The 26,204-nt window shown below is 44.1% G+C and overlaps 1 protein-coding gene across 1 annotated transcript in view; it reads left to right on the top strand.

Annotated features, from left to right (window-relative positions):
• Window positions 1-26,204, top strand: part of PDILT (protein disulfide isomerase like, testis expressed) — a 286,134-nt gene that overhangs the window by 5,139 nt on the left and 254,791 nt on the right. The window contains exon 2 of the mRNA XM_069646703.1: window positions 17,993-18,199. Coding sequence (XP_069502804.1) covers window positions 17,993-18,199 — 207 coding nt within the window. The remainder of the gene's footprint in view (window positions 1-17,992; window positions 18,200-26,204) is intronic.

The following is a 26,204-nucleotide window of genomic DNA, read 5'->3' as shown; positions in this document are numbered from 1 at the left end:
GGGGAAAGCAGAGGATATGCGGGCAACCCCCTATAAAGAAAAATAGAGAAAAACATTGCACAAAAATGACCGCATTGGGTCGACCTTATTACCGAGGCTATTTTTCAAGAAGATATTTCCTGCCTCTGACGCACAACGCAAGTGTTTGGTTCTTCTGAAGTACAATGCGTGGATTCTGAAAGTGTGTACCACGAATGCGCAGTTTGTCGATGGTGAGCTGCAGAAGCCTGTTTCTGCGGTGTCTCCGGTTTCACGTGACCTTGCGTTAACGTTAGACAGTGACGGTGGGCGACGCATGGTCTCATTTGAGCCATTGCGCTATCTCGCACCTGGCTCTGTTTGCAGGCTTTGCTGATAACAGGGGAAAGCATTTATCGTTTAGCGTCGGCAAGCGGCCACCAGCTCCAAAGTGTTTTCTCGTCGCAACACGTACGTGTAAAGTAAACTTCGGTGATAAGCTCACGTCTCTGGGTATTTTTAGGCAGTATTACATTGTTCCAGCGATATATACAATCGTGGTCGAGTCTGAGGGACCGATTCGGAGGTCGGGCGCAAAAGAAGAAGGGTGACGTGTTTTCATCCATGCTGACAGCACCAAACAAATACACCCCTTATCCTGCAGAGGGCGCCATTCCTCAGTAAACGACGAGCGTCTTTGCACGGAAATCTTTGCAGAGATGCGTAGCGGGCATTATTCACGATATTGCAACATTTTCGTAAAATTGTGGTGTTTTATGAAAATTGTGCTCTGACGGAGAAAATGGTACTTGCTCACTGCAAGAGCACTATGCTCATGGAGAGGGCGACGCATATATCTGAAGGGCGATGGGACAACAACAAGGTCGGCGTCGGTCCCCAATGCGGCCTCACGCCTCAGGGGGCACGAGCAGCTGCCCCTATATTGGCAGTCTTATGGCAAAGGAAAATGCAAGATACTGACGATCTCAGGCCATCATCTCCTTCAAGCTTTGTGGTGTCCAGCAACTTTCCGATCACCGAGTTGCCTTTTTACTCAAGTTTCGAGCACGGTTGCTCCTTACTGACAAAGAGCGAATTATAGTTTTTCAGTGGACAATTAAGATCCGATTCAGAGGTCCATGTAAAATTAGAAAAGTGTTGTTCCATTGTGCAACAACACTTTCCCTAAAAGCACCATATTCTGTGAAAGAAAGAATATGTTGGCCTGACATCAGAGCCTTCAGTCTTGCATCGCTCCGATTTATGGCCTGACAAGGTCCTACCAATCATCAGTAATGCAGGGCAGACACTGCTAGGGGATCTCCTTGCAAAACCCTGGTTTCGTATTTTTTTTAAAGTGAGTTAAGGTACGGAACCTGTGAGGTGTCACGGAACATGTCTTTCATATAGTATATCATGTGAGCTAGGCATTTTGTTGATGGCAGCGCTACTATTCTGATTTACTGAAGGCTCCACTTGACTTTAAAAAATCAGAAAAATGACAGACGTTTTAGAAATGCTTGCAGTGACACTGGTGTGCACACTGTCTCCACAATGACAGACTTTATCGGCTTTTGCATCTGGAAAGCAGGGCAGCTCTTGTCCAACCCATCCACCCGGTTCTATGTGAAATTTCAGAATATTGAAGCCCACACACAAAAAAGACAGATTTTGTCGGCTGATTCGGTGTGGCCTTCAAAATTATCAAATGTCACTATATAAAACCCCCTCATACCCTATCCCTGTCCTCGTCCCACTCTTTAAATGGGGGTGTTTGCCCCTTGAAATCCTCTTTGTTCCCCGCTCCCACCCCACCATTAGCATTACTACCCAAGCCCCACTACCCTCACAGACACACACAATCACCAACAGAAACGCCTCCCGCCCCTCACAATTATACCTTGTCAGCGTCTTCCGTCTTCCACCAGGCCAGGAAGTGCCTGCCAACCCCTGTGTGTACCTGTGTGCAGCGTGGAGGGTGACAGGTCGCTTTAGAAAGAGTGCTCTGAGCCACCTACCATGGAATGGTCATGCTGGGAACTTGAGGAGAGACTGTAAGCTTTCTACACTACTTTTCCCCAGTGCTCAGAATTGGGTGCTCTGTGTTTCAGCTTCCCATGACTGCCTGTCCTGTGATAACATGCAGCGATTGACCCCCTTACTGGATTCCTTTATGTCTCCATTCTAATCTTAGCACCCCACAGGTGCCTCAAACTGTTTTTCACAGCTCTAGGCAATGGGGTCCTCAAACATCATGTTGAAATTGGCCTCCACAAGAACTGACGCGTCTTCAGCCAGGCCCGGACAACAATAGTATTTCCTTTCACCAAATGGACCATTCTGTACACTAAGTACAAAATAGTAGGTGGACACTTGCATAATCTCTTGAGTTCTGCCCTGCAGCCTGCTACTTTTCCTGTGCACATTAGAAGTTACAACCACTATAAGGTACCATACTTTGCTCACAACAAACAGTGAAGTAAAATGGGAGGTGAGGAGAATACCCTTGCAAAATCCACAATCCGATAAGTGTGGTTTCCGGTGCTATGTCACAAGCAGAGGACAGCACAACCAGGCCTCCAGATAATGTGCGTACTAGCCCATTTTACACATGAAAATCTTGTAAATACAACAGCTTTATTATTTTCCTGTGTACATTTACATACAAGTTTAGAGCAGAGGGCAGTGCAAAGGTCAGGTTACTTGACAAAAACCAGAACGCTGCTTTTGATTTTTATATATATGGATGTAATTGCAAGCCATGGAGAAAAGTCTCTGAAACTGAATTTATTTCTCTGAAGCCTTTCAAAAAAAGAAACTGCACACTGTGATAAAAGGAATGGTTTCTTTCTATTCAGGTTCTGCTATCTTGTGTGTAGATGCTCATGGAGCAAATGGAAGCACTGTGCCTAATTATTTTCCTAGCATTTTATGATTGTATAATTAATAAAATGGAAAACTAAGTTGCAATTGAGAATTAATCTTTTGTAACAAATTATGCTTTTTTCCCAGTGAAAGCAAACCAGTATTGCATAATTGTATTTTTCAGAGTTCATGTGCTGTGTGCATAATCATGCGCAGGCAGATAATTTTTACACTTATAATTTGCACTCTAATTATAAAACAGTGTGTAAAATGAGGAGTATGCACGGTCTAGTTTGCATCCATTCAACCTTGCAGTCAATGGGGTACATTGCTATAAATGGTCAGTGGCAGCAGAGTCTTTGCTCAAGGGTGAGTGATTGTCATTACACCAATCACAGGTGTTCTAGCCTCTGAAATCTTCAAGACTACAATTAAAAAATCGAAAACTGGACTGTCCAGGAAGTGGAAGCGCTGTTCAAAAAGAAAAAAATGAAAGTTAAATTTGTAATTGAAATAGAAACTCAGCAAAACCTTTCCCTGTGATAATCCAGATAGGTATTTAACTTTATGTAGCACTTCATACATGGTTTGTCCAACATCTAGGCACTGTTATTATTATACCTTAGTCGATAATCAGTTTATCGACCTCTGAAGGATGCTAGCCAATAAGGTAGCTCAGCTGGTTGAGCGCTGGCTACTGTGAGCTGGAGGATGCAGGTTCGCATCCCGGCAAGGCCTACTCATCCTTTTGAGGTCGATGATGGAGTGCCGACTTCGGTTTGGTGATAATTGTGATAAATATGTTCTATGTACAGCACTTTGCCAAAAGCGCTATATAAATAACCATTTGACCATGAGATGAGGTATAGAATTTAGCATGGGGTCCTTGCATCTGTGCACTGTTGACTTTCAGTAAACATCAAAGACAATTCTGCTTTCGAACCTCAAAACACACAGGAAAATTCATGTTTGCTTTACTATGTAATTGACTAGTTTTTTGCGTTTTCAACATTTAAATATATACAGGCGAGATCAAATGGCCAGACCTTAGAGAAATAATGCAGGGTCTATTCTGTCACAATGCAGAAAGCTGCCGCATGGTGATGATTTCCATATAGTTTTTTTTTGCACACGTCGGCTGGATGTCACAAACATTTTACTCTCCTGCAAAGGAGATATTTAATTTTTTCTCTCTTGAAATCCCATTTACTCTCAAAGTTTAAAAATAGGGAGTAAAATACTCCCACCTCAAAATCTTATCTGGAGCACTGAGCACAACCCTCACAAAGGTGCCCAATAATGTTAACCTTTGGGACTTTTGTATTAATTCAGACTCAGGTGCAAATAAGAAAAGTACAGTTTTATTCAATATCACTTTCCTTATTTAACAACTATCTCGCAATAGGGCCAACACACGTTACGTCAACTGGAGAACTTGCCTTTTTAGGTGTGGTTTGAGAGAGCTTTATCTCACTGTAAGAGCTATTGAAGATACATTTCAGAGGGGCCTGGGTAGTGATTAGCTTCTGGGTGATGCAGAAGGAGCGGGTGATGGTGCATGTTCCATTATAGTGGGAGCTGTTTAAAAGAAGTGAGTGGGACTGTTTATGTTGGAAAGAGTGTTGTTGACTCTTGTTTCTAAGAGTTTGCTTTGCTTCCACGTTGCTTAGTTCAATAGTGTGTTTTCCATTTTTAACCTTTTAACTGCCATGGGCTTTCCCCCCAGTGCCAAGGCCTTTTTTGGTGATTTCAGTATTTCACCATGCAAAGCCTTCTAACATTTTCTCCTTCATTAAGGAATTGTGTTTGTTACTTTTGTTGTGCTCATTAATGTTATTATTTATTTATTTAATTGTACACGGTTTTAAAACAAACCTTTACAATTTCTAAAAAGACATTCACTTAATCGCATTCATTCAAAAACCTCAACACAGCAAGTGATAGCGACACAGTTCGACCTGCTGACATTTTCAGGCACAAATTCTCAGAATCCAAGAACTCTAAACTTATGTAAACATTTTGCAAAATGAAAAATATGCAGAGACATCAGTGCAGGGTAGGATAAAAGCAGATGATATAAATTCTCATTTAAATACAGGTTTTTACAAAATCTGCAATAGGCCAACTCTGGGGGGAAGCCCCTACGTATGCCCAAAATTTCATTTGTTAAGAGCACGTTAAAACGAAACCGCATACAATTGTTTCTATAAAAAGTATCTGGGAATTTTTTCAAGGAAGGCTGAACAACCCCTGCCCTCTTTTGGCTAAGACTCAAATGTGCATACAGGGAACAACCCAAGCCTCCCACCATCCTCCCCAAGGCCTCAGGCATGTTCATCCAGTCCCTTAATAAAATGGGCAGTTTAATTTTCACAGGGGTTTCGATCAATATCTCTCTAGTCATATACAAGCCAGTCAATTGGCTCGAGCAGTATTCTATGTATTACCCTGAGGGGGGAGGGGGGAGACGGTAGCACCCTGAGGCCCAGATCTTCGCAGGTCAGCATACAAGGAAGATGGTGGAGAACATAGAATCTTCCGGAAAAGAGCCAGCTGCTTCCACAGAAACCTACTCTGTAGGGACTGCAGTTCCAGCTCGTGGCGAATCGCCATTAAAGTAACACATGTCGGGATAAAGTGTAAGTGCCTAACTCACAGAGCGTTTTCCAATGGGGTTTTGCCATTATAAAACGCTTTTGTGAATAAGGCCCTAAGACTCTTCTCCATATCAAAGCTTCTTAATGACCCAGCGCCTCCATTATCCAAATCGGGAGCATTTCTAACCCATAAAGCAGCTTAGGCACCACCTTCCCACTAAAACATTTAAAAACTGGTACCATAGAAAACCTTCCATATTTGGCGTTAATCTTTATCATCTGGGCAGCCAGCATCATTGCTTTCTTTTCAACAAGATCCTGATAGAAAGTCTTTTTTGGGGTATAAGGTCGTTTCATTCACAGTCATTTTTACGACTGCCTTTTAAATGAGTTAAAAATTACGAAAAAGGTTATTGAACATTTTTGAGGGGTGGGAAAAGGCAGATAAGGGGTGGGGGGTCGGGAATAGTTAAAGATAGGTGGGGGAGGGGTGGTTTGGCAGGGGAAACCCCCCCAAAAAAACATTTGATGACCTTTTTCGTAATTTTGTACTTGTTTAAAAGGCAGTCATAAAAATTACTGACGATGAAAGAACATAGAACCCTTATGTGGATAGACGAAAATTGGAAAACCCAATTATCTAATATTATCAGTCATTGCCAACCTTGTGGTGTTAATAAACCATGAAAAATGACATTTCTTTTCCTTTTGGCAGAATTTCTATTTCATCGCTTGAGTTTTTTTAGCAGGATTGATTTTCAACGTATCGACCTCCATGTACTGAGCGAACGCGGTGATCCACCGCTGCAGCCCTATGTCATGTTTTTGTCATGCTTGCCGTTAGAAGACGCCTGGACATATATCCCACCACCTTGTATGCTCCCACTGGAGTTCTGGACGTAACTGCGACACGGTGCAGTTTTTTTTCCTTCGCATTTTTCAAGAAGAAATAATGTATTCTAAACATTTTCTTCAGCGATGAATGTGCCTTTCGCCTGCAGGGAGAATAACAGCACTGCAGCGCTCGAGTGCTTAGCAGGGGAGACCATGGCTTAATTTTAGCTTCTTTGGCCTTCATTATAAATAATAAAGTCCTGTTACAGTTTCTATGATTGGTGAGTGAGGGGCACATTTTCTATTGGATCACTGTTCACAGGAAGGGGCTGTGTTCTTCCTTGTTTAGTCTTCACTGATATTCGTTGTGACATGCATGTAATTGGTTATTTAAAATATGTTTGATACCCAGAGGTTTCTAAGTCCGGACCCGGGGATTTAACCTGTGTTATGCCCCGCGTTGTCTTAGTTAGAAGGCGAGCCTGTTGCCCCTGAGTTATCCTGCCGGCTTCAGGGTGTTACTGCCCCCATGCATGTGTCATTAGGTCCTTACTCACCTGTTGTGGATCTTCAGAAGCACTGCATATCGACACCAGATCTGGCCCATGGGGGAGGGGTGACTGGAGTGGCCAGTAACTACCTTCTAGTAGTTCGTCTACAGAGAAGCCTGCACACTTTGGACGTGGCCAGCAAAAGTGACTGGGTGGCTAGGCTGCCATGTTGGAATTAATCTAACCCTCTGATCGAGTTTGGGACACTTGAACTCGACCCAATTTCCTGTAAATCTGGAGGGTCTGCTCTTTGACCTTCTGACAGCGAGACCCTGCCCAGTGCCTTGGGGACACTTGCAGAAATGAGCCCTGGTTTGGTGATATCCTCCTTTGCTTAACAAGACCAGCCGGGACAAAAGTGTCACATGTAATGCCCATTGAGTCTTGACAGGTCAGGCCAGACGGGGTGACCCCATTGCTTGTGAGATCTGATACAACCCCCGTTTGGCAGAGACGCATACGTTTAACTGGAAACCTACTCAAGTTTCTTTACCTGGTACTAACCCTCCATTGGTGCCCAATTCCCTTTCAGTTCTTACTGACCAGCAGTCCACCTGCACTTTGTCTGGTGCTCCCCTTTTCTGAGCAGTGTCTTTGATGCACTGGTAGGCCTGCACCCCGTTGTAGCATCATACAACTTCCCAACAGCCCTCCGGCGTCCTTGCCTGCCACAGTCACAAAGGACCCCAAATTCATTGCAGTAGACTGTACCAGGACACCAGGGACCTCCAGAAGAAGACGGACCTCGCCTCTACCGGAGCCAAGTTTTTGATAGCTCTGGTTGGAAACAGTTGAAAAAGACACACTCAGAGCTCCATAGCACAGCACTTAACAGCTAGGAACTGAAAGCAGCGGAGAGGAACAGACTGTATGCTACCATCTGCACCGTTGTGTGTTTTTCCATCCAAAGTCTGCTACTTTGGCCCTGGTCTTGAATTTGAGACCCAGGTCGTCATGGGGGAATATGAAGATCTGGACTGCCATTTACACAGCATCTCAGGACCATGTAGTAGCTGAGGAACCCCAACCTATGTCGCACTTTTACTCCCGCGAGACACCTTCCACTGCTCCAGGACCATATCTGGCAGCGGTTACACCAATGGTGGTTTGACATATGGTTGCGATACCCCCGGATTGCGCATGTTTATTGATGATTGCCTTTGAGTCTCTGGATTGGTAATTAACTTGTAGTTGACCCAAACCCTTGCGGTTGTGGAGTTTTGAACACTTTCACCTAGAGACTTGCAGGGTTCACTGAAGAGTGGCCGGTTATAGATGATACGCCAGGCTTGGACTGGAGTATACCAAAAATGTAAAATGCTAGTGTGGGCTAGTCAAAATGGGCCACTTTGTTGGCCAATGTGGGCCAGTTTGATGAGTTACGTCACTATGCAGCTAGTAGTTTTGACCGTTGTTGCTGAATAAATATTCTTTAAATATCACAATTTGCTTATAGTTTAACCAAAAACACCCCCTTGGGTACTATTCAAACAGTCTCTGACTAAAGGAATGAATATCCATTTGCAAATGCGGCTTAGAGACTCCACTTCATCTCTTTCAAGAACAGAACTCTGCCTCTAGTGTTCAGTCTGGAGAACTACACTGGCCTGGTGAAGTAGAGTTACAGATGGGAGAAGCAATATCGTCATGGAGTTTTTATATGGCAGGATTCCTCCTCCTACCGCTGCACCTGCCTGTCTATTACCAATAGCGTAATCGACGCGGGCTTTAAAGAGAACATTAAACTAATATCTGTTCCTGATTGCTCCTGCAATCAGATATCAGCATTCTCTTTGGAGTACAAAGGCTATCTTGGACACTTATGTAGAGCAGAGGCAATTTTCCACAATTGGCCTTTCACTATCTACGGTTTAAATAAAGATAGTTCCTATTTTAGCTTATTTGGGGTAAAACTGGGACCTCCATCCCCTTGTACTGGAAAGAACACACCCAAAGATAATCATTTTCCATTATTTATTTATTTAAATGTGTATAACGCGCCACATGCCCGTAGGCCTCAGGTCCCACGAGAGGAGTATCTTTAACTACTGGACGCCTACTAGCGGCTATGTTAACATCCACCCCTTAGCCTGAGCTGGATTTATTGGGAATGATCTTCGAAAAAAAGTTGATCAATGTGTCCACAAGCACACTCAGGGATCTCCCTGTTCCCGCCCAGGAGAACCACATCATCTGCAAACAGAAGAGCTGGTGTCCTCTCCTTCACAATGCGGACACCAGGTGCATCCTCCACTGCTGTGTCCACCACTTCATGAATATGCACATAGAAACACAGCTGGTCAAGGACGCAGCCTTTAACCATTCGCTCGAAGGAGAACTGACCCTGGGGACATACCTTTTCAGGGACGTCATTTAGGGGTTGCCAGGGGTCACAACTGCGACCCCTGAGGGCTCCCTTGCTACCCCTGTGATCTCCCTTGCTACCACTAAAAAAATGAACTTTTTTTTTTTAAATGCAAGGTCCTGGTCTATTGCCAGCACCATGTGGCATTTTGCTTCTGGAGTGGCTGGCTTTCTTGTTTAGGCCTCTTAAAAATAAAAACATTTAAAAAAAGAACAGGGGCTCCACAAGTCTAACACTTTCAACAGTGACGCTAAATAAAAAGAATGGGAATACCAAATAATTTGTTTTTCTAGAATTCTATACAATCATTGCTACACTCATTAAAGGATTATTTCAGGCACACTTCATGGGGTGAGTCACTTTTCGTAAACACGTCAACTCAGCCGTTCATCCTTCTGAGGTCGATAAATGAGTACCAACACAGGTTGGTTGATATTGTATGTATATTTGTTCTATATAAAGCGCTTAAGCGTAAGTGCTATTTTTCTTTTTTTTTATACTTGATTTAACTATTTTACTCGTTTTTACAAGTTTTGTGTGCCTTTTAAGTTTCATTTGTTTCCCTCTCTTTGTTCCTTTAAGTAATTAAAAAGGTTCTAGAAGGTCTTTCTTTGCTGAAAAAGAAGTTTTCTTGAGTCTTAATTAATGTGGTTATTTTGATTCTTGCCCTATTTCGGCAAGTTATTTGGTGTCCAGGTTGAGGCTTTCTATGAAGTTTCCAACTGCAATCACCGGTTTGATGTCTTTTCCGTTCATCAGGTGCGTCCACCAGTATTCTTCGTCCAAGCTGCAGAAGTACGTGAAGAGGTGACCGAGGTGTGTTCTTCTGTTCGCCGATAGGCTTTGGGTGTTGAGAAGAAGATGTTTTAATATTTCAGCTGTTTGGGGCTCCTCAGGGTATTGGCATTTGTTGGATTTAGTTTTATCTCGGATAGCTTGCATTTCTTTGGTTTTTAGAATGTTAAGCCTGGCTCTCATTAAAACTGAGCAGATTCTTTTGTTGGGAAATTTCACTAAATAATTTACAGGCTTGTTCAGTTTCTGGGGTGATATAGGTAGATGTGTTGTTAACTTGTTGCTTGCAGCCGACTCAGCTGTTTGGCAGCAATCCATTTCCCTCAGTTTTTTGGCTGTTTTCGTTGGATTCTTGTCAAGCTCCTCCTCAGAGCTTCTGATTTCCTCCAAGAGTTGCAGATTTTTATGAACCCACGAGGCCAACATCTTAATGTCTCCTTTGTTTATTTGTTTCTGAATAATCTGGTAGATTTTCTGGTTTGGTGAGCGTATTTTCCTGAACAGCATTAAGCCATTGAGGTTGACAGTGGCTTTTAATGAGGTTAGGCTTAGCTCTTGTCTGATTGATGCTATGGGAGTTGAAGATGGCAAGTGCAGTATTTTTCCTCCAAAATAGTCCTCCTAGTTTGGGCCAGAGTTCCAACGGTATAGCCGGCATAGCTTCTGCCCCGTAAACTATCGCAGGTACTATTTTCGTTTTGTAGAAGGTTATTGATACTGTGAGGGAAAAATGTCTGAAATTTTTGTCCATCATCTGGGTCTGAATGGTTAGATTTTTGGTTTTTTGACAAATGGTTTCCTGCATGGGTTTTTCTCGAGGGTTAGTACTGATGGTTACACCTTGGTATCTGAAGGCTTTCACTCTTTCTAGTTGTTCTTTGACTAGGTGCCATGTTGGTATTTCTTTTGTTTTAGGAGCCTTTTCGATGATCATCACCTTAGTTTTTGTTATGTTGATCTCTAGATCATTCGATGTAAGGTAGGCCAAAAGGTTGTCAAGTTTTCTTTGCAGGCCTACGGCAGTCTGATCAATTACGATAATGTCATCTGCGTATAGGAGTCTAGAGATCTTTTACAGATGGTGGGAAGGTTCTGATGTTGCTCTCAGTTGGAGATCCCCAATATAGGCGTTGTAGAGCGCAGGAGCCAGGGGACAACCTTGTTTGACCCCTCTGTAGGTGAAAATTCTCCGGGAGAGGAGCCCCACTTTATTGAGCTGTACTCTCATGGAGGTATCTGTGTGGAGCGCTTTGATTGGGGCTAGTATAGATGTAGGACAGCCCCAGTTGGTGAGTTTGTCCCAGAGTTTGTCTCCGTTCATCTTGTCAAAAGCCTGAGAGAGATCAATGAAGGCCAGCATGAGACGAGGAGAGCTTTCTAGCGCTTTGGATTTTAAGATGCTAAGAGTCATTATGTTGGCTGAGGTTCCTAGATTTTTTGTGAAACATGTTTGGAAGTGATTGTGGGCTTTTGAGTATGGTGACCATGATTTGAATTTTTCTAGAAGAAAGGCTCTGAAGAGTTTACTGATACAGTCCAGTAACATGATAGGGCGGTAGTTGATTGGGTTTCCCTTGTCCGACTTTTTGTAGATTGGGACAATGTTGGCAGTTTTCCAAGATTTTGGTATTATGTTTGTCTCGTCGCATGTTTTGAAGATTTCAGCGATCAAGGTCAACCATGCTTCAGGGTTTGCTTTTAGTTCTGCATTTGAAAGCTAATATGGGCTAGGCGCTCTGGATATTTTTAGCTGGTTGATCTTATGCATAATGGTCATCTTGTCTTGCTCTATATCCCATTTGTCGTTAATAAGATCTGGCTCCTGGTGATTTAGATGCGGTTTGTCAAAAAGTTTTGTGAAGTGCAAGATCCACTCATGCTCACTAACACTGTTCGATAAGTTGTCATCAATCGATCTTCTATCTGATGAAATTAGAGACCAGAAAGCTTTGGCCTGTTTCCTGCTAGGAGTTCACAGGATATTTTCTGAGCCATTCTGATAAAGAGCGATCTTATATGCGTTGAGCCAGTGTTTGTGATTTTCCACAGCAATTTTGCCCGCATCTACTGAGGTGTTAGAGGGATGTTTCTTGGCGTTCGGGGTTAGACACCTCAGTTCCAAGCGTTTCAGTCAAAGAGTTTGGTTGTTCGAGTGATGGTGAGCCAAGGTAGGTTTGGTTCTGGTATCGAATGAGCAAGGGACAGTAGTCTGTTGGTGATGATTTGATGTTCAGTTTGTCTTGGTATTTATTCGCCAAGTAGCGCCTTGTTATTTCTATGATAGCTGTGTCGTTTAATCTAAGCCTGGTTCCAGTTATGTTGGTCTCCACATTTTCCTTCATTTGTCGGTTCATGATTGGTGGTTCGAGATGTTCCATTTTCCATTGGGTTTTAAGGAGGTTGTAATCACTGTTCAGTGTACGAATAACTTCAAAAGAGGTTCTTTTTGCCAGAAGGTTTCTGGAGGTGTAGATGTGATCTAAAGTAGCTTGTCTTCCTGCAAGTTTCCATGTTGGGTTTATCGGTTCGTTCTCGTTTATTAACCAATGAAGATTGTGGAGGTCCCAGGAGTCCAAAATTGAGGTACACTGTTTCCCTCTGGCTTTCGATTCAGGATCTGGGTGAATCTGGTTCCTTTAGGGTTTGTTGGTAAGGTCTGTGTTTTGGCCGGTAAATTGCCCTAGCGAATCTATTGTCGCGTTTAAGTCCCCACACAAGATGATATCGTCTCCTAGACAGACGTAATTTGAAGCATCAAGCAGGGATTCAATTTTTGAAGTGAAGTAATTCACTGAAAAGTCTTTGGGATTGCAGTAAAGGTTGATCACAAGGTAGGTTTTGGGTTTGATTTTATGGTTCTCAGAGTCACTTCGTTGCCAAGATATTAATGTAGCGAGGATGTGCGGGTCTCTTGTTATCGTTTTTTCCTAGATGTAGGGAGCCCCCTGACCTAATGGCAGTCAAGAGCCCGGCTCGAGGTCTTCCAAGTGGACCTTTTAGTGCTGGAGAAAATGCAAGTTCATAGCCATCAATGGACGGTTTGTTCATCATCCAGGTCTCTTGCAGATACAATAGGTCAAATGAACGTTTGTTTATGTCTGAAATGAACGTCAGGTGAGAAAAGCCCCTTGTGTTCCACGACCCGAAGGTTAGTAAGTTGGTTGGGTCTTTTCCTACAGTGGTCAGTGGTTTAGGATGACAGGGTGGTTTGCTTCGTTGCTAGGATTTGTTGGTAATCAAGGTTACCGGCAGCCAGGACCAGCTTTTTAATTCTTCGGGTGTCTTCCTTTGTTGCGTAGAAAGGTGCACTTCGTTGGTTCTTTTGTTTTTTTAAGTGTCTTGGTCAATAGTAATGAACCTGTTTTTCTGGAGGCCTACTGGTATTCTCTCTTTCTCGAACAATGTCTCCCAGTGAGAGTTTGGGTCAGTTTGTTTGTTTGAGGACAATCTGAAGTTAATTTTTTGGATTGTTCTGTCACTTCAGGTTGGGGATTTGGATTCCAGGTTTTTAGTGTCCTCTCTGGTTCTACTATGTACTTTTCTTACAGCTACTGGCTTCCGTTGTCGGTCTCGTGTCGGTTGTGTGTCTCCTTTCTCGGGATCCCGATTTGGAACATTGTTTTCTGTTCGCATGGGTTTTCAATCTCCTGTCAGTCCTATCACTCATTCTTCTGGATCCCGACTTGAGACGATGTTGTCTACTCACATTTGAGCATGTTTTGTGTGAATCAGTGTGCTCGTCATAGGCGGTTTTGGCCAATTCAAGCGAATTCTTGGCCCTTTGGTCGTTTCTTCTTTTTGGAGATCTGGGGTTTTTTCTGCTAAGTGACCTAAGTTCTGTTTGGTCGTTTCCAAGTTTGTGGAGATTCTTGGTAGCTTCTCTTACAAGTTTCTTTGTTGTGGAGGATAAAATATGCAAATAGATTTGATCTGTATCTTTGTTGTTCATAAACTCCACTATGTTGTCCCTTCTGACAAGTTTTCTCAGAGACTGGACGTGGTGAAGAAGATTGAGAGTGGTTTTCTTGTTCAGAATTACATGGTCTCCATCTTTCAAAACACGTTCTAATGTAAAGGAGCAGGTTTTTATCAATTGCTCAGATCTCACCAGTCTCTTTCTTTTCTCTTCTCGATAGTACTCGGTTCCTTCTTGTCTTCTGTTACTAGAAGATTTTTGGAAGCGGGTATGTTCTCTTGTTCGAACACTGGTCAAGGCATTTGATGTCCATCTTGAGATAGATTGAGGGTCTCGAGGCCCTGCCAAGACAACGTCTTTATAAGTCTTTCTGGGCTTTAACTCTCTGTTCACTGGTGGGGTTGTGACAGGGCTGCTCACTGTTCGGTTTCCGATGGTTGCAGTCTTGTTGGAACTCCTATTAGTCGACTTTTTAGTTAAGGTCCCTTCTTTCCTTTCCCTTGAATTCGGGGACCTAGTTGGTTTACTCTCCAGAGCTATGAACTTCGGTTCCGGTTCTAATGTAGGCAGACCTTCGTGTGAGGGAACAGCTTTTCTTTTGCCACGAGATGTGATCACCAGTTCTGATTCTGAGGACTCTATAGAGTGTTGACGTCCGTGGGCGAAGGTGGGTTCGAACATCTGTGCCGGGTTGCTGGTAGTTGTCCTGTCGCCGGTTGTTGAAGTTGTCGATGTCCTTTTAAGAAAGCTCTTTTTTCAAAGTTGTGGACTGGTAGTTTTGTGTGTTTCCAAAGGTCCGGCTCGTTGGATTTCATTTTAGTTGGAACCTCGGGATGTTGGGCAATGACAAGATCAGCCTCTTGTATAGAGCAACCATGTTTTTTCTGTATGAAAAGGGATTTTTCCGAGGCTTTGGTTTCAGGTTCAAACCTTGAAGACCTTTCTTCTGATGTTCTTTGTTTGTACTCATTTTCTGTTTTGTGTTCTGTTTGGTGTTTTCTTGTATTTGAGATTTCGTTTTCTCCAGGGCAGAGAGTGGTGGAGGACACCCTGAGATCACCAAGGATGGGGGCATCCGGAATCGTTGATGAAAACAATAAAGACTTCTGGAATTGGTGGGTTCCGTTTGTGTCTGGACCGTTTCCATTGTAAGGTTGGAATTTGTTAGCGTTTGAATGTTTGAGGTCGAGGTAGTTGGCCTGGGCGCTTCTTTTGCTGGTATGTAGCCTTTCAGAAAGTTAAGTCTGATTTCAGTGTATGCAATGATTGTTAGTTGGTCCTTTAAAGTGTCGTTTAAGGCTTTGTAAAGCTTGGTGAAAGGGGCCAATGCTATTGTTAAGGTAGACATTATGGAAAAGAGATACATTTTTCTGTGTGGTGTTTCGGGTTCAGCCACTCCCTGGGTCTTACTTAATCTGGGTTTGCCTCTCAGAGCCACAAAAAAGGAGTGAGCGGTATGATGGTCTTGAATCAGAGTTGTGTTTGAGGATTTCTGATGTTCTACTAATCCTGCTACTGACGGTGGAACCAGGGGAGCTTCGTTCAGGGAATCCAATTTGAGAGCTTTGTTGATGTTTACTGACTTTTCTATGTAAGTTTCTCCCTCCTCTGGAGGTAACGGATCAGCCTTTTGGTTTTGTTTGCTGTGATGTTTTGAAATGTTCAAGATGTGCTCCTTTGACCTTTTTTGGCCAAGTAAGTCGGTGGATCTGTTGGTGTTAGGAGTAGATTTTGGGCTGGGGACCCGACCCACTGGTGAGTTGTGAGCAGTTGAGGTTTTCAACGCAGGGGTCCCCACATGCCATCTTTTCTTGAAAAAAGTTTTAATTTGTGATAATGTTACGAATGTTTTGGAGGCTGATGGGTACCTGTTGGGGCTGACTCATAGCTCCTTTCGAAGGCTCAGTCTCTACCAGGGATCCTTCTAGAAGATCAATGTCTGATATTTGGTCTTTTCCATTGGTGATCCCAGATATTTTTTAAAGGAAAGAATCGCGTGATCTTTCCAAAAATGGAAGAGGCAGAGATGGTCTGTGAATTTTCTGGTCTTTAGGTGTTTTGTTATTTGTGACTCAGTTTGGGTTGTAACCCAGTTTTGAAGAGTTATTTGTATGGGGTTGTCGGTCTTTCAACAGTGATTTGTTTTTTTGTGCTCCAAGTGAATGTTCCAACTGGTTTGGATCCTCAAGGATTCCAGTTTCTAGACCTGTTGTCTGAAGGTCTATCTTGTTCAGATCATGTTTTTGGGGTTCTTTGCATTTACTGGCAACCTTTAGCAAGGTTGCATCGGGTATTTCACCACGAGGCGTTGTTGCTACTGAATGTGATTCAGAGTCCTTGATTGTGGTGTATGAACAGTCTTCTATAGCTGAGGACTCTGGGTTCATCGAGCTGCAGGTTGTGGGGGTTTTCAAGTCTTCCCCTGCTTTCATGGGGTGTATTTCTATGGTGGTCTCCAGTGGGGATGGTTGGGAATAGGTGGCTTTTCCTAAATCTCTACTTTGGTTTGCTCTCTGAGAGTTCCTGTTGTCAAGTGTCTTACTCGAAGCTTCCTCTGCTGCGACTGCAGAGTTCTCAGCAGTCCCGACACACGTCTGGAGGTCTGGCTCCGCCCCAAGTGTGCCTGTGGATTGTGCTTTCTGGTCGGAGTCTGAACGAGGGATAACTAGCAGGGCTCCTATCGCTGGCTCAGTCCGCCCGCACAGAACGAGAGCCCAAGGCCCCGGGCAGACCAGCACAGAGGGCGGAACCTCTGCCAGCCCAGTCGAGGAACCCACCTGCTCCCCTGCGATCGCCACCCCAGAAAACCCAACCTCCTCCACCCTGGCCACCACAGCGCCCACACCCGCCATCTCCATGACGGGCGTCAGACCAGGAGCACTTGCCGGCTCCAGCGCCCCGAGGGCAGGGGAACCAGCTGCGTCATCTGGCTCAAGGTGAGGAGGTCGTTCTGAGTAATTCTCAGTTGGGGCATTTGTTGGCTTTGAGGCAGTATGTGTTGGTGTTGTTGTTTCGTTCAGGGGGTTCACTTCTGGATTCACTTCCATGTGGGGATTAGTCCGGAAAACGTATGCCTCGTTGGAGTGTGGAAAGGTAGTGGTTGTGTCTTGCAGAGCTCGTGTTCAATTTGCACATTGTTTCAGCTGAGCCGTTTCACTGACCATAGCAGTTGTGGGGTCCATGTTTTCCATATTTTCTTCACTAGTCTTGGTGAAAACTTCCTCGAACGTAGCTGTGAGGGTTGAACGAGAAAAGAACATGTGGTCCTGCCACACTTTGTTAGGTGCAGACTTTGTTTCTTTGGTGCGGCGACCTCTGGAATTGAGTAGCTTGAGAGGGCTTCGGCGTTCTAAGCCGCTGTCTTCACTTCTTGTCCGGTGGCTCCGAAGCCACGGGCCTGTTTCTGTTTGGGGGTCCATTTGTATAGTTTGCATGGCAGCTATGTCGCGGACGGCCACGGACTGCCACTGACTGCGGCAACTCATCTGCAACTCCGCGGCCGCTCTGCGGCCTTCTGGGGATTTTGAACGCTCAGGTAGCCACTCCTTCAAAACGAACAGGGTAGCAGAAAGACTGCTCTGCAAGGTATGACACTGACTGCGGCAACACAGCTGCAACTCCGCTATATAATACCACTACCACATCATTATCATTTGGCCATGGACATCTGCTTGCATTCACAGTAAATTGGTAATATGGGCCTATGCACACTGATGTTAATGATACATATGGCAAACCGTTTTTGTATGAAATGTATATCACATTATAGTGATATCATAACCATATTTTTCGTAGTTTGCTTAGGAACAATGCTATGTGATGCCACTTCCTGTTTTATCAAGGGGTGCCAAGTCGTGTTCCATCGCTTCCCGTGAAATCACTTCGAGGTGGGATCAAATGACATCACTTCCTGTGATGTTATCAGAGGTCAAGGGTCATGTGATGTCACTTTGGTGAAATGACACCCCTGTACCTGATCCAATTAGGGCTTCAGGAATAAAGGACGATGGTAGCAACCCAACATTTAAAATACAAGACTGTGCAAAACAGCTGTTAAAAACATCAATCGCTAAGGTTTCACTTTTAGTATTTTGCTTTTCTTACATTTCAGACATTGCTTTGTCCGGTCCATCGCAATCGTTAGCAGAAGAATTTTCCAAAGCCGCCGGGGAGCTTAAGAAATCATCTCCCGATGTCAAGTTTGGCAAAGTTGATATCACAACGGAAAAGGTGCTTGGAAAAGAATTTGAAATTAAAGAGTTCCCGACCCTAAAACTCTTTGTCAATGGAGAGCGGAAGAATCCCACTGACTGTAAAGGTACATTCTATTTTTAATGTATTGGTTACTTTTTAAAATGTATTTATTCTTTATAACATTCTTAACCCCGGATTAAATGTAAGGCATGGTTGTTTATGTGCTCAATGGATTCATTGCTCTTGCCCATGATTAAAGAGCCTCTCTTTCTTTATTTATTTGATTGTTCATAGTGCAAACCTAGCTTGGGAGCAGCGGCGCGCTTGGCAACATGATGGTGCTAGCATTGTGCTTGGCATTTTATACAGTAGCACAGTATTGAGGGAGCGCAGTATTTGTTTCGTCTGGCAGGTATGTCTGGATACCTGGCTGAAATAGGTCTCAGTTCATCAGTGTTTAAGAGTATTTACTAACTGTTGAGTTTCCTGCATCTGTATTGTCATGCTCCTGTCCTTTCAATGCAGATGCACGTATCCCCCACCGCCCCCCTGAACAAGAATGTCTTATACACAGACCAGGTCACATAGGAGACACATGTCAAACTACTTCAGGCTGCTTGGGGCAAGAAAGGAAGTGGGCCGCTTCTGAATTCTTTATGGCTTTGATCCGAATAAACCTTATTATGATGATGAGGATGATGAATTCTCCATGATAAGTCTGTTTGGCCCCTAAACTTTTGAACTGGTTTATAAATGATGTTGATTGCTGTATGAAGGGCAAAGGGGGAGCTCTAAAATGGAAAGTGTGTTTATCCCCATACTTTAATTTATGGACAATGCAGTGACTGGTGTTTCCAGATTGAAAATAGATTGAGGCCCTGAAGAATACTGTCAATATAAACATCTCACCATTCATGGTCCCAAAACCAAGATTATGGATGTACAGAAGCAGAAATGTCTGAGGTCTAGCATTGTGTGGGGTAGAGCTGTTCTTGAGCAGGTAATGAGTGTTGCAAAACCCAGGCGCCCAAAAGCACCTTAAGCCTAAACAGGCTGTGGTGGGGATCCTGTGTTTCAGCCGTAGGTGTGTGTGCCATTTGATGACACCATACCGGCAGGTCGATAGGGGTAAGGGGATGGTAGCGGAATGGTGTGCAGGAGAACCGTGTGGTTTTGCTCGCTGCTTGACTGTACAGCATGCTGAGAATGTGTTTTTGAAGACTTTGAACACCCCCTCAATTTCCTCAATTTTTACATATGAGGAACTGGAAATAAGACCTTTCAGTGACGTTCTGGCCCTAAAACCTCTGATCCTTTTGGGTCGGAATTTTGGCCTTCCAGAGCAGTACAGTTTGCAAGGATCATCTGAAGGAAATGCGAGAGGACCCAGGAAATGGACACCTGTCCTGGGTTGGAGCCATAAAGCAGGGATTTGCTAAACTGGGTGTAAATTACCTCTGGGATTTTCCAGACCCTCTCGCATTGGATGATTTGAGTGTACTGAGGGAGAGATACTGAAATTGAAGGACCAGACAGTCTTGTAGAAAGCCCCCTAAAGTCCCAGATACTCTGAATATTTTGGGTTAACATTGGAGAGGGGATCAGAGTCCTATATGGATAAAATGTTTAACTCGGGAGGATAGCTTAGGGGCAATGACGACGCTGAGCCACACAGGTTCGATCCCCGGCTCTGTGCTTAGAAACCTCTGGGTATTAAGCGCGTTATAAAGGACCCATTACAAAACCCAAAATATGAGCAGTGTATTAGGCTTCGTATAGGCTCACTCCCTCTAGAGCAAGTGTTGGGTCACTGGGATGCCAGGATTTAAGTGAGTGACTTTTACCTGAGAGACCTCAGTGGAAACGGTTTCCCTTATTTATTTTTTTGCTCAAACTATGTCACCCTTAGGCACAAACTGCTGAAGCCCCTTCTCATGAGACACCTTCACGAAGCCTTTGCATGGGATAATAGTAATGCAAGCCATGCGGTTGTGTTTGGGGTTGCCTAGCACATATGGCAATCTTGGACCCTCTGGAAATTGTGGGTCGCAGTATAAGGGTGTATCCAAAATCCCATTAACTGGGATTTCTGTGGAAAATCTGCAAATCTAGCGGCTTGGAAGGAGGGGACAAAAATGTTTTTCATGATTCTAAGTTGATAAGGGATTTAAAACAGTGGGCCTCATTACAACAAGTGCGTAGAAGGTTAACGGCAGCGGTAGAGCTGCCGGCGCCGTCTACCGCCTCATTACGAGGTCTGCTCGTGGGTCCTGCTAAGGACGTCTGGTAAAACCAGGCGTCCTTAGCGGGACCGACTATCAGACCAGGATGCTAACAACGGGCCCATTATTAACGGACCCGTTGTTAGCATCCTCCCCATTCCCATTGAGCCCTATGGGGGCTCAAATGGGAAGGGGGATGTACCGGGTCCGGGTCCCAGGAAAGAGAATTACTGGGCCCTCCAAGGTCGGAATGGGCCGGTAATTCCTCATTCCTGGAACCCGGACCCGGTACCCGGTGTGGGGGTAGCCATGCCGCTAAAAGCGGCATGGCTACCTCCATACTCGTAATGAGGCCCAGTGTCTCTTCTTTCTTATGAGAAGTTTTATTTTTTAATGACGTAATTATTATATTCTATATTACATCGTGTTTTGTAAATTGATTAATTGTAAAAGTACTTGGACGCTCAGCAATACATTTTACTTGACGTGAAAAAAAAGATTTAGCAGTCCAGCCTACCCTGCTGAGTCAGGATAAGTGAGGGTGGCCTGATTTTGGGAATACGCAAGTTCATCTCCTGAAATAATACTCTAAAGTGCTATATCCTCACGCATTCCGTACATTAGGGAAAAACGTGACCGGTCTTTGGCAACAGTAGGGAATATATGCTGACATCAATCGTTTAATTGCAGATAGCCCGTCCTTGATAATAACAATTGCCACGCTGTGAATAACAGAGGTCCTTCAGGTACCTTGTGGGTTGAGAATCCTTTTAGTACCAATATAATGCACATTCACTGGATCACATAGGGTATAGTCTTCTCAGAAAGTGAAAGATGTGTCTAGGTGTCGCTCGGTGCGGGTGGCCCGAAAACAAGCAAATGCAACGTGCGAGTCACTTCTTCCATATGCCCCTGTTCTGCCCAGGTCATAGCTGACCTGGTGAAAAATGTGACTGACCTTTTCCCAGTGAACATGCAAAAATGTGGACATGGTTTTATCGACAAGAATTTGTGAATAAAGGATTTAAAAAAAATGTTTTTAATGTTATAAAGACTAGCAGGAAGATATACACAACAGAGAATTATGAACCATTCGTACAGATACTAGAAATAGTTATATGATTTAGGCCTTGCGCCCGAACATTGATAGAGGCATTCCACACATCGATTAAGTGGGACAACTCAACAATGGTTGAACATACATTATGCTGACAATGACCCAAATTACTGTGCTACATTTGAATACCCAAATACTTGGAATTGATTTAGAGCCCACAGGAGAGGGAACCTAAGAGGTTCTGTGATGGGTAAAACAACCTGTAACGAATCAAGAGAATTAATTCCTTCTCACTAAGGGAGAACCCTGTCCTGTGAGGCTAGGTAGGTGACCCGACTCCGTAATACCCTCCCTAGGGTTAGAGGCAAGTGGAATCTCACTGGGAGAGACTCCCCCTTTGGGTACAATTCCAATGAGGAACTTCCTCCAGCAGCACATACTGTGGCCTTCATGAGATGTTTCAATGTACCAAATCCTGTAAGTTATCAAGGCTGGGACTAAGAAATCACAATAGCAGAATATCAAGACTGGAACGAAGACCCCATAATAGATATCATAACCTTATTTAGAGACAAACCTGCCCTTTAAACCAGGAGGACCAATCCACTGAGATGAGTCTGTGGATAAATGTACATTCAGAGAGAGACAGAGGAGAATGAGATGGAGAAGAGAGAGAGAACCACGTATGAAATCAGTAGGAGGTCCCAAGCTGCGTCATTCCTGATAGAGAAGGAAATCAGGAAGACTGCACGTTTTAAACTCGTCCTGCATCACAGTACGGTTCGCTGGAGTGATGGCGGACCCTAGGCAAGAGAGAACGGAACAGGAGGAGCCCAATAAAATGCGGTGACGAGTCCACGAATGAGAGTCCATGGTGGACCCTGGGTCCAAACACCTTTGCCGATACCACAAGCCGGTGAAGCCCGCCAGGTATTGAGTCACGCAACAGAAGACCAGAACACTACGAAGAAACGAAAGAACGCAAAAAGAGTAACACCGTCAAAGAGAATGTATCAGCGCTCCATGGAGCGAGAAACGGCTTCCGTGAAAAAGGCTTCCGAAGGCATTCTCCTATGGGAATTAAGGTAACTGGGAGAATGAGAAGCCCGGGAGGATCAGAGAGAATCCTTATATTGCACAGCTAACTCGTTCCAATAAAAGGTATGGAACAGAATTAAACCTGAAACAAAAGAGAGAGAAGTATTGTAACTACAGAGAAAGAACTGTTGAGCAACTGAATAAGGAGAAGAGGTGGGAAGTATGGATAAAGATACTCGGTGGAAAGTATTTCAACAATTTGGACAAAGCCAACATAATGTTGAAGAGAAAACTAGACAAGATAATGATCTTAGAGGAAGGCAACAATTGAATTATACATCAAGTACACCACAGAAAAACTCTATTAAATTACAATGATCCACAGAGAATTACAACCAAGAAGGGAGAATTAATAGGGAGATCTCCATGAAGGACCCCCAAAGAGGAGAGAAAATCCATTAACACAATTAAGGAACTAAGGATTTGCCCTGACTGAGGTATTTCTCATTCATTCGTGGCTGCACCGACTGTAGTCCTCCGGCACCGCTTCAGTGTTTCATTGAACAGCTTGCCACATGGACATCACGGGCGGAGCGTCATCTCGATCCCGGGGGATCGGACTTCTTTCACCAATGCTCCACCAGGATGGTGTCATGTCACTCGGCGGCACCTCCCGCTTCCTCCTTCGTACAGTGTCGCCTGTCCTAGCACCCCACAGGAGCACCGGCGGCCCACCTTACCTCAACGGTCCACGGCGGTGCACTGACACCGGAGGAGTGATATTTGCTGCCGGCCACATTGGTGTCCAGCCCGCCAAGATGGCGCCTCAACAGTCATCTCTCACGGGCTGGCCGTCGGCATGCACGGGCCAGCAGCAATTTCTTATCTTCCTATGGTGCACAGTGCAGATAAGTGCCATATTAAACTTTTTTTGTGTAATTATAGGAGATTGTTTGCATGCTGTTGCTGGGCTTTTTGGAAGCTCCAGAGCTCATGCCCACATCGTGTCATCACGCAGCAACGCCCCCAAATGCATTTCTAATTAATCCAATGCCAGGCACTCTCATCATATGACCAGTGTTGCTGTATAATATCAGATTCAGATATCACATGCAATGCATTGCTATTAACTGTCAGGAATCCACATCAAATGGCAGCTATTTCAATCAAATCAAAGGCATCCACATCAGAGGCCAGATCTTGCCAGCAAAGGTTGTATTTTGTGTTTAAGAATTGTTTTTGGCAGATTTTTGTAGGATTTTAAATGATGATATATGTACTGAGTTTCGCGAGGACTTTAACCAAATTTCGTTTGTGTGATATTTTTCCCTCATTTTGTATTTTTATAATTCTTTACTATTGATTTTTTGTTGTTGAATGGAGGTACCATTCCATACCTTTCCCTGCTTCTTCGCAACCATGGACCAACAATAATGTATGTCCTGAAAATGCCTCTGCAATTATGTACTCTTTCTACACATATATTTTCTAGATTTTAACGCTAACCTTTATTCATATCCTTTTTTCTTTGTATTGTTTTATTTATTGTAAGAGCCATTGGCCATTGTTTACATTTGTCATTGTTTCATTTTTGGTCAATTAAATATTTTTTTAACAAATACGTCCTTAGATATTTATCATAAGACCTGACAATGGCCATCATATGCACAGGTTCTTCTCATCATATGCAATGTATTGTTATCCAATCCTCGGGTCCTCCAATCATATACCACATATTCTCAATAATAGATACTTCATTTGACCTCCATTGTCATCAATGACCCGTCACACAGATATATGCCAGGTGATCCCATCAATTGGCAGGTAAGTACGCGCATCATATCCTATTCATTGCCATCAAATGTCACGGACTTGCATCATATATCACAAAATATTATAAAAGCAAGGTAAACACATCATATACCTGTTGACATTCAATAACAGATATTCCCATAACATGCCAAGAAGCCCAAGCAAGCTGAAGAAGTCCATGAAAATGATGTAAGAGAGGAGACTCCAGGGCCGTCCGATATTTACGCCCTTCTGATGCAACTGGCCAGTGATGTTGGTGAAATGAAGACTACGAGACTTGTCCTTGGCCTCGTATCTCTCCAGGACTGAAATCTCTGCACTGGCTCCCTGTGGCTGCGAGGATCGAGTACAAAACCCTCTGCATTGTCCACAAGGCCTTCTGTGGTTTGGGGCCTCAATACCTTCAACTCTCTCTCCCTAAATATCTCCCTTCTAGAGCTCTTCGCTCATCCGCCGCCAACTCCCTCAGGGTCAGTCGCTTCTCTAAGCAACGAGTTGGTGGGAGAGCTCTTTCCTCAGCTGGGGCCTCCATCTGGAACAGCTCCCTGCCTCCCTGAAACTTGTGGAGAATCATCTCCGGTTACGTAAGCACCTCAAAACCTTTCTCTTTGCTTCTGCTTTTTCTCCTCCTCTCCCCTGCTGAACTCCTGGCTGAATCGGCACTGGTTACCTAGCCACCCTCTGAACTCGGTGCCTAGGTCCCCTCCCCCGCCAGTCGCACACCTGCACTGCCTTCCTGGCAACCCCCACACTTGGTGACTGTTTTCTGTATCCCTACAGTCCCACTACCAGCACTTGACACCTGATGCCTGCACTCACCCCTGCACTTGCCACCTGCTGGCCTACTGTCACTTATTGTTATTTATTCTTTTCCCATGTACTGCACTGTCCCCTCCCCCTTCCCTCACACTTGCACGATCTGAATGACACCTGGCCTTGTAGGATCGTTGTCTGTCTTCCCCCTGCCCCCCCTCCCTTGCCTCGTCGTGCCTTGAAACACTTGTGTATAGACGCGTTGTAAATGCCATATCATATCATATCATATCATATCATATCATATAATTACTGACCTTTTGTTTAATGTATGCTCCACAGACGGTTGTGTGACTGAAGTGGAAAGAAAGACATTGAGAATGGACAATGGGAAATCTAGGAGCTGCAGTGCATATAATGAACTAAACGAGGAGATGAATAGACTACAAGTGAGAAACTCGAATCTGGAAATTAAATGTGGATTGAACAATCTACGTATCCTTGGAATTCCTGAGTCTCAGGGTGCCTTGGGCAGCCTTACTCACTTAATAACTTTGGTACTCTCTGAATGTTTAGGGCATGACACTTTGAACAAAGATGATATTGATGTAGTGTGAAGTGCAGGGAAAACTGATACAGGGAGGCCAAGACAAGTGAATGTCAACGTTTTTGAAAACCATAGCTAAGGAAGCAATCCTCCAGAGGGTTAGGGGAAAGGTACCACTTTCTTGGAGAGGAAATAATATACAAGTCTTTTCAGACTACCCTAAAGATGCTGCAGCTAAAAGGAAGGCGTTTAGTGAGGCAAAAAGAATAGCCAGAGAGCATGAAATTAAGGTCAACATCCGTAACCGGTCCAAGCTGAAGTTATTTCTTCCAGGGGGAATTAAATGAACTACAGATCCCCAACAATCCTGTGCTTGGCTAAAGGAATATGTGGGTGGAAGGAGAGCTTAAGACAGTTTCTCTTCACACTTGACTGCTGTCTATGGCTTATTCTACTCCTTTGTTATGCTTGTTTATTCATCTTTATTATTCAGTTGATGTAAGACGATAGCAGCAAATCATTTGAAGATATCCCCAAAGGCCTAGACCGTAAGTATTTACCTGCGTATTGTACCAGCTGTTTGGCAGTGACGTCCGGGCTGAACATAATGCCGGACTTTCCTCATCTGTCTTCCGGGCATGACACCGTTATGTTACGTGGCATCATGGTGTCGTAACACTGCAATTGGATGGTGGGATCA

The sequence above is a fragment of the Ambystoma mexicanum genome, chromosome 2q (assembly GCF_040938575.1).
Source record: "Ambystoma mexicanum isolate Mex_15411 chromosome 2q, UKY_AmexF1_1, whole genome shotgun sequence".
Taxonomy (NCBI): Eukaryota; Metazoa; Chordata; class Amphibia; order Caudata; family Ambystomatidae; genus Ambystoma; species Ambystoma mexicanum.
The sequence above is the reverse complement of the archived record's forward strand: the minus strand, read 5'-3'. Positions and strand labels throughout refer to the sequence as shown.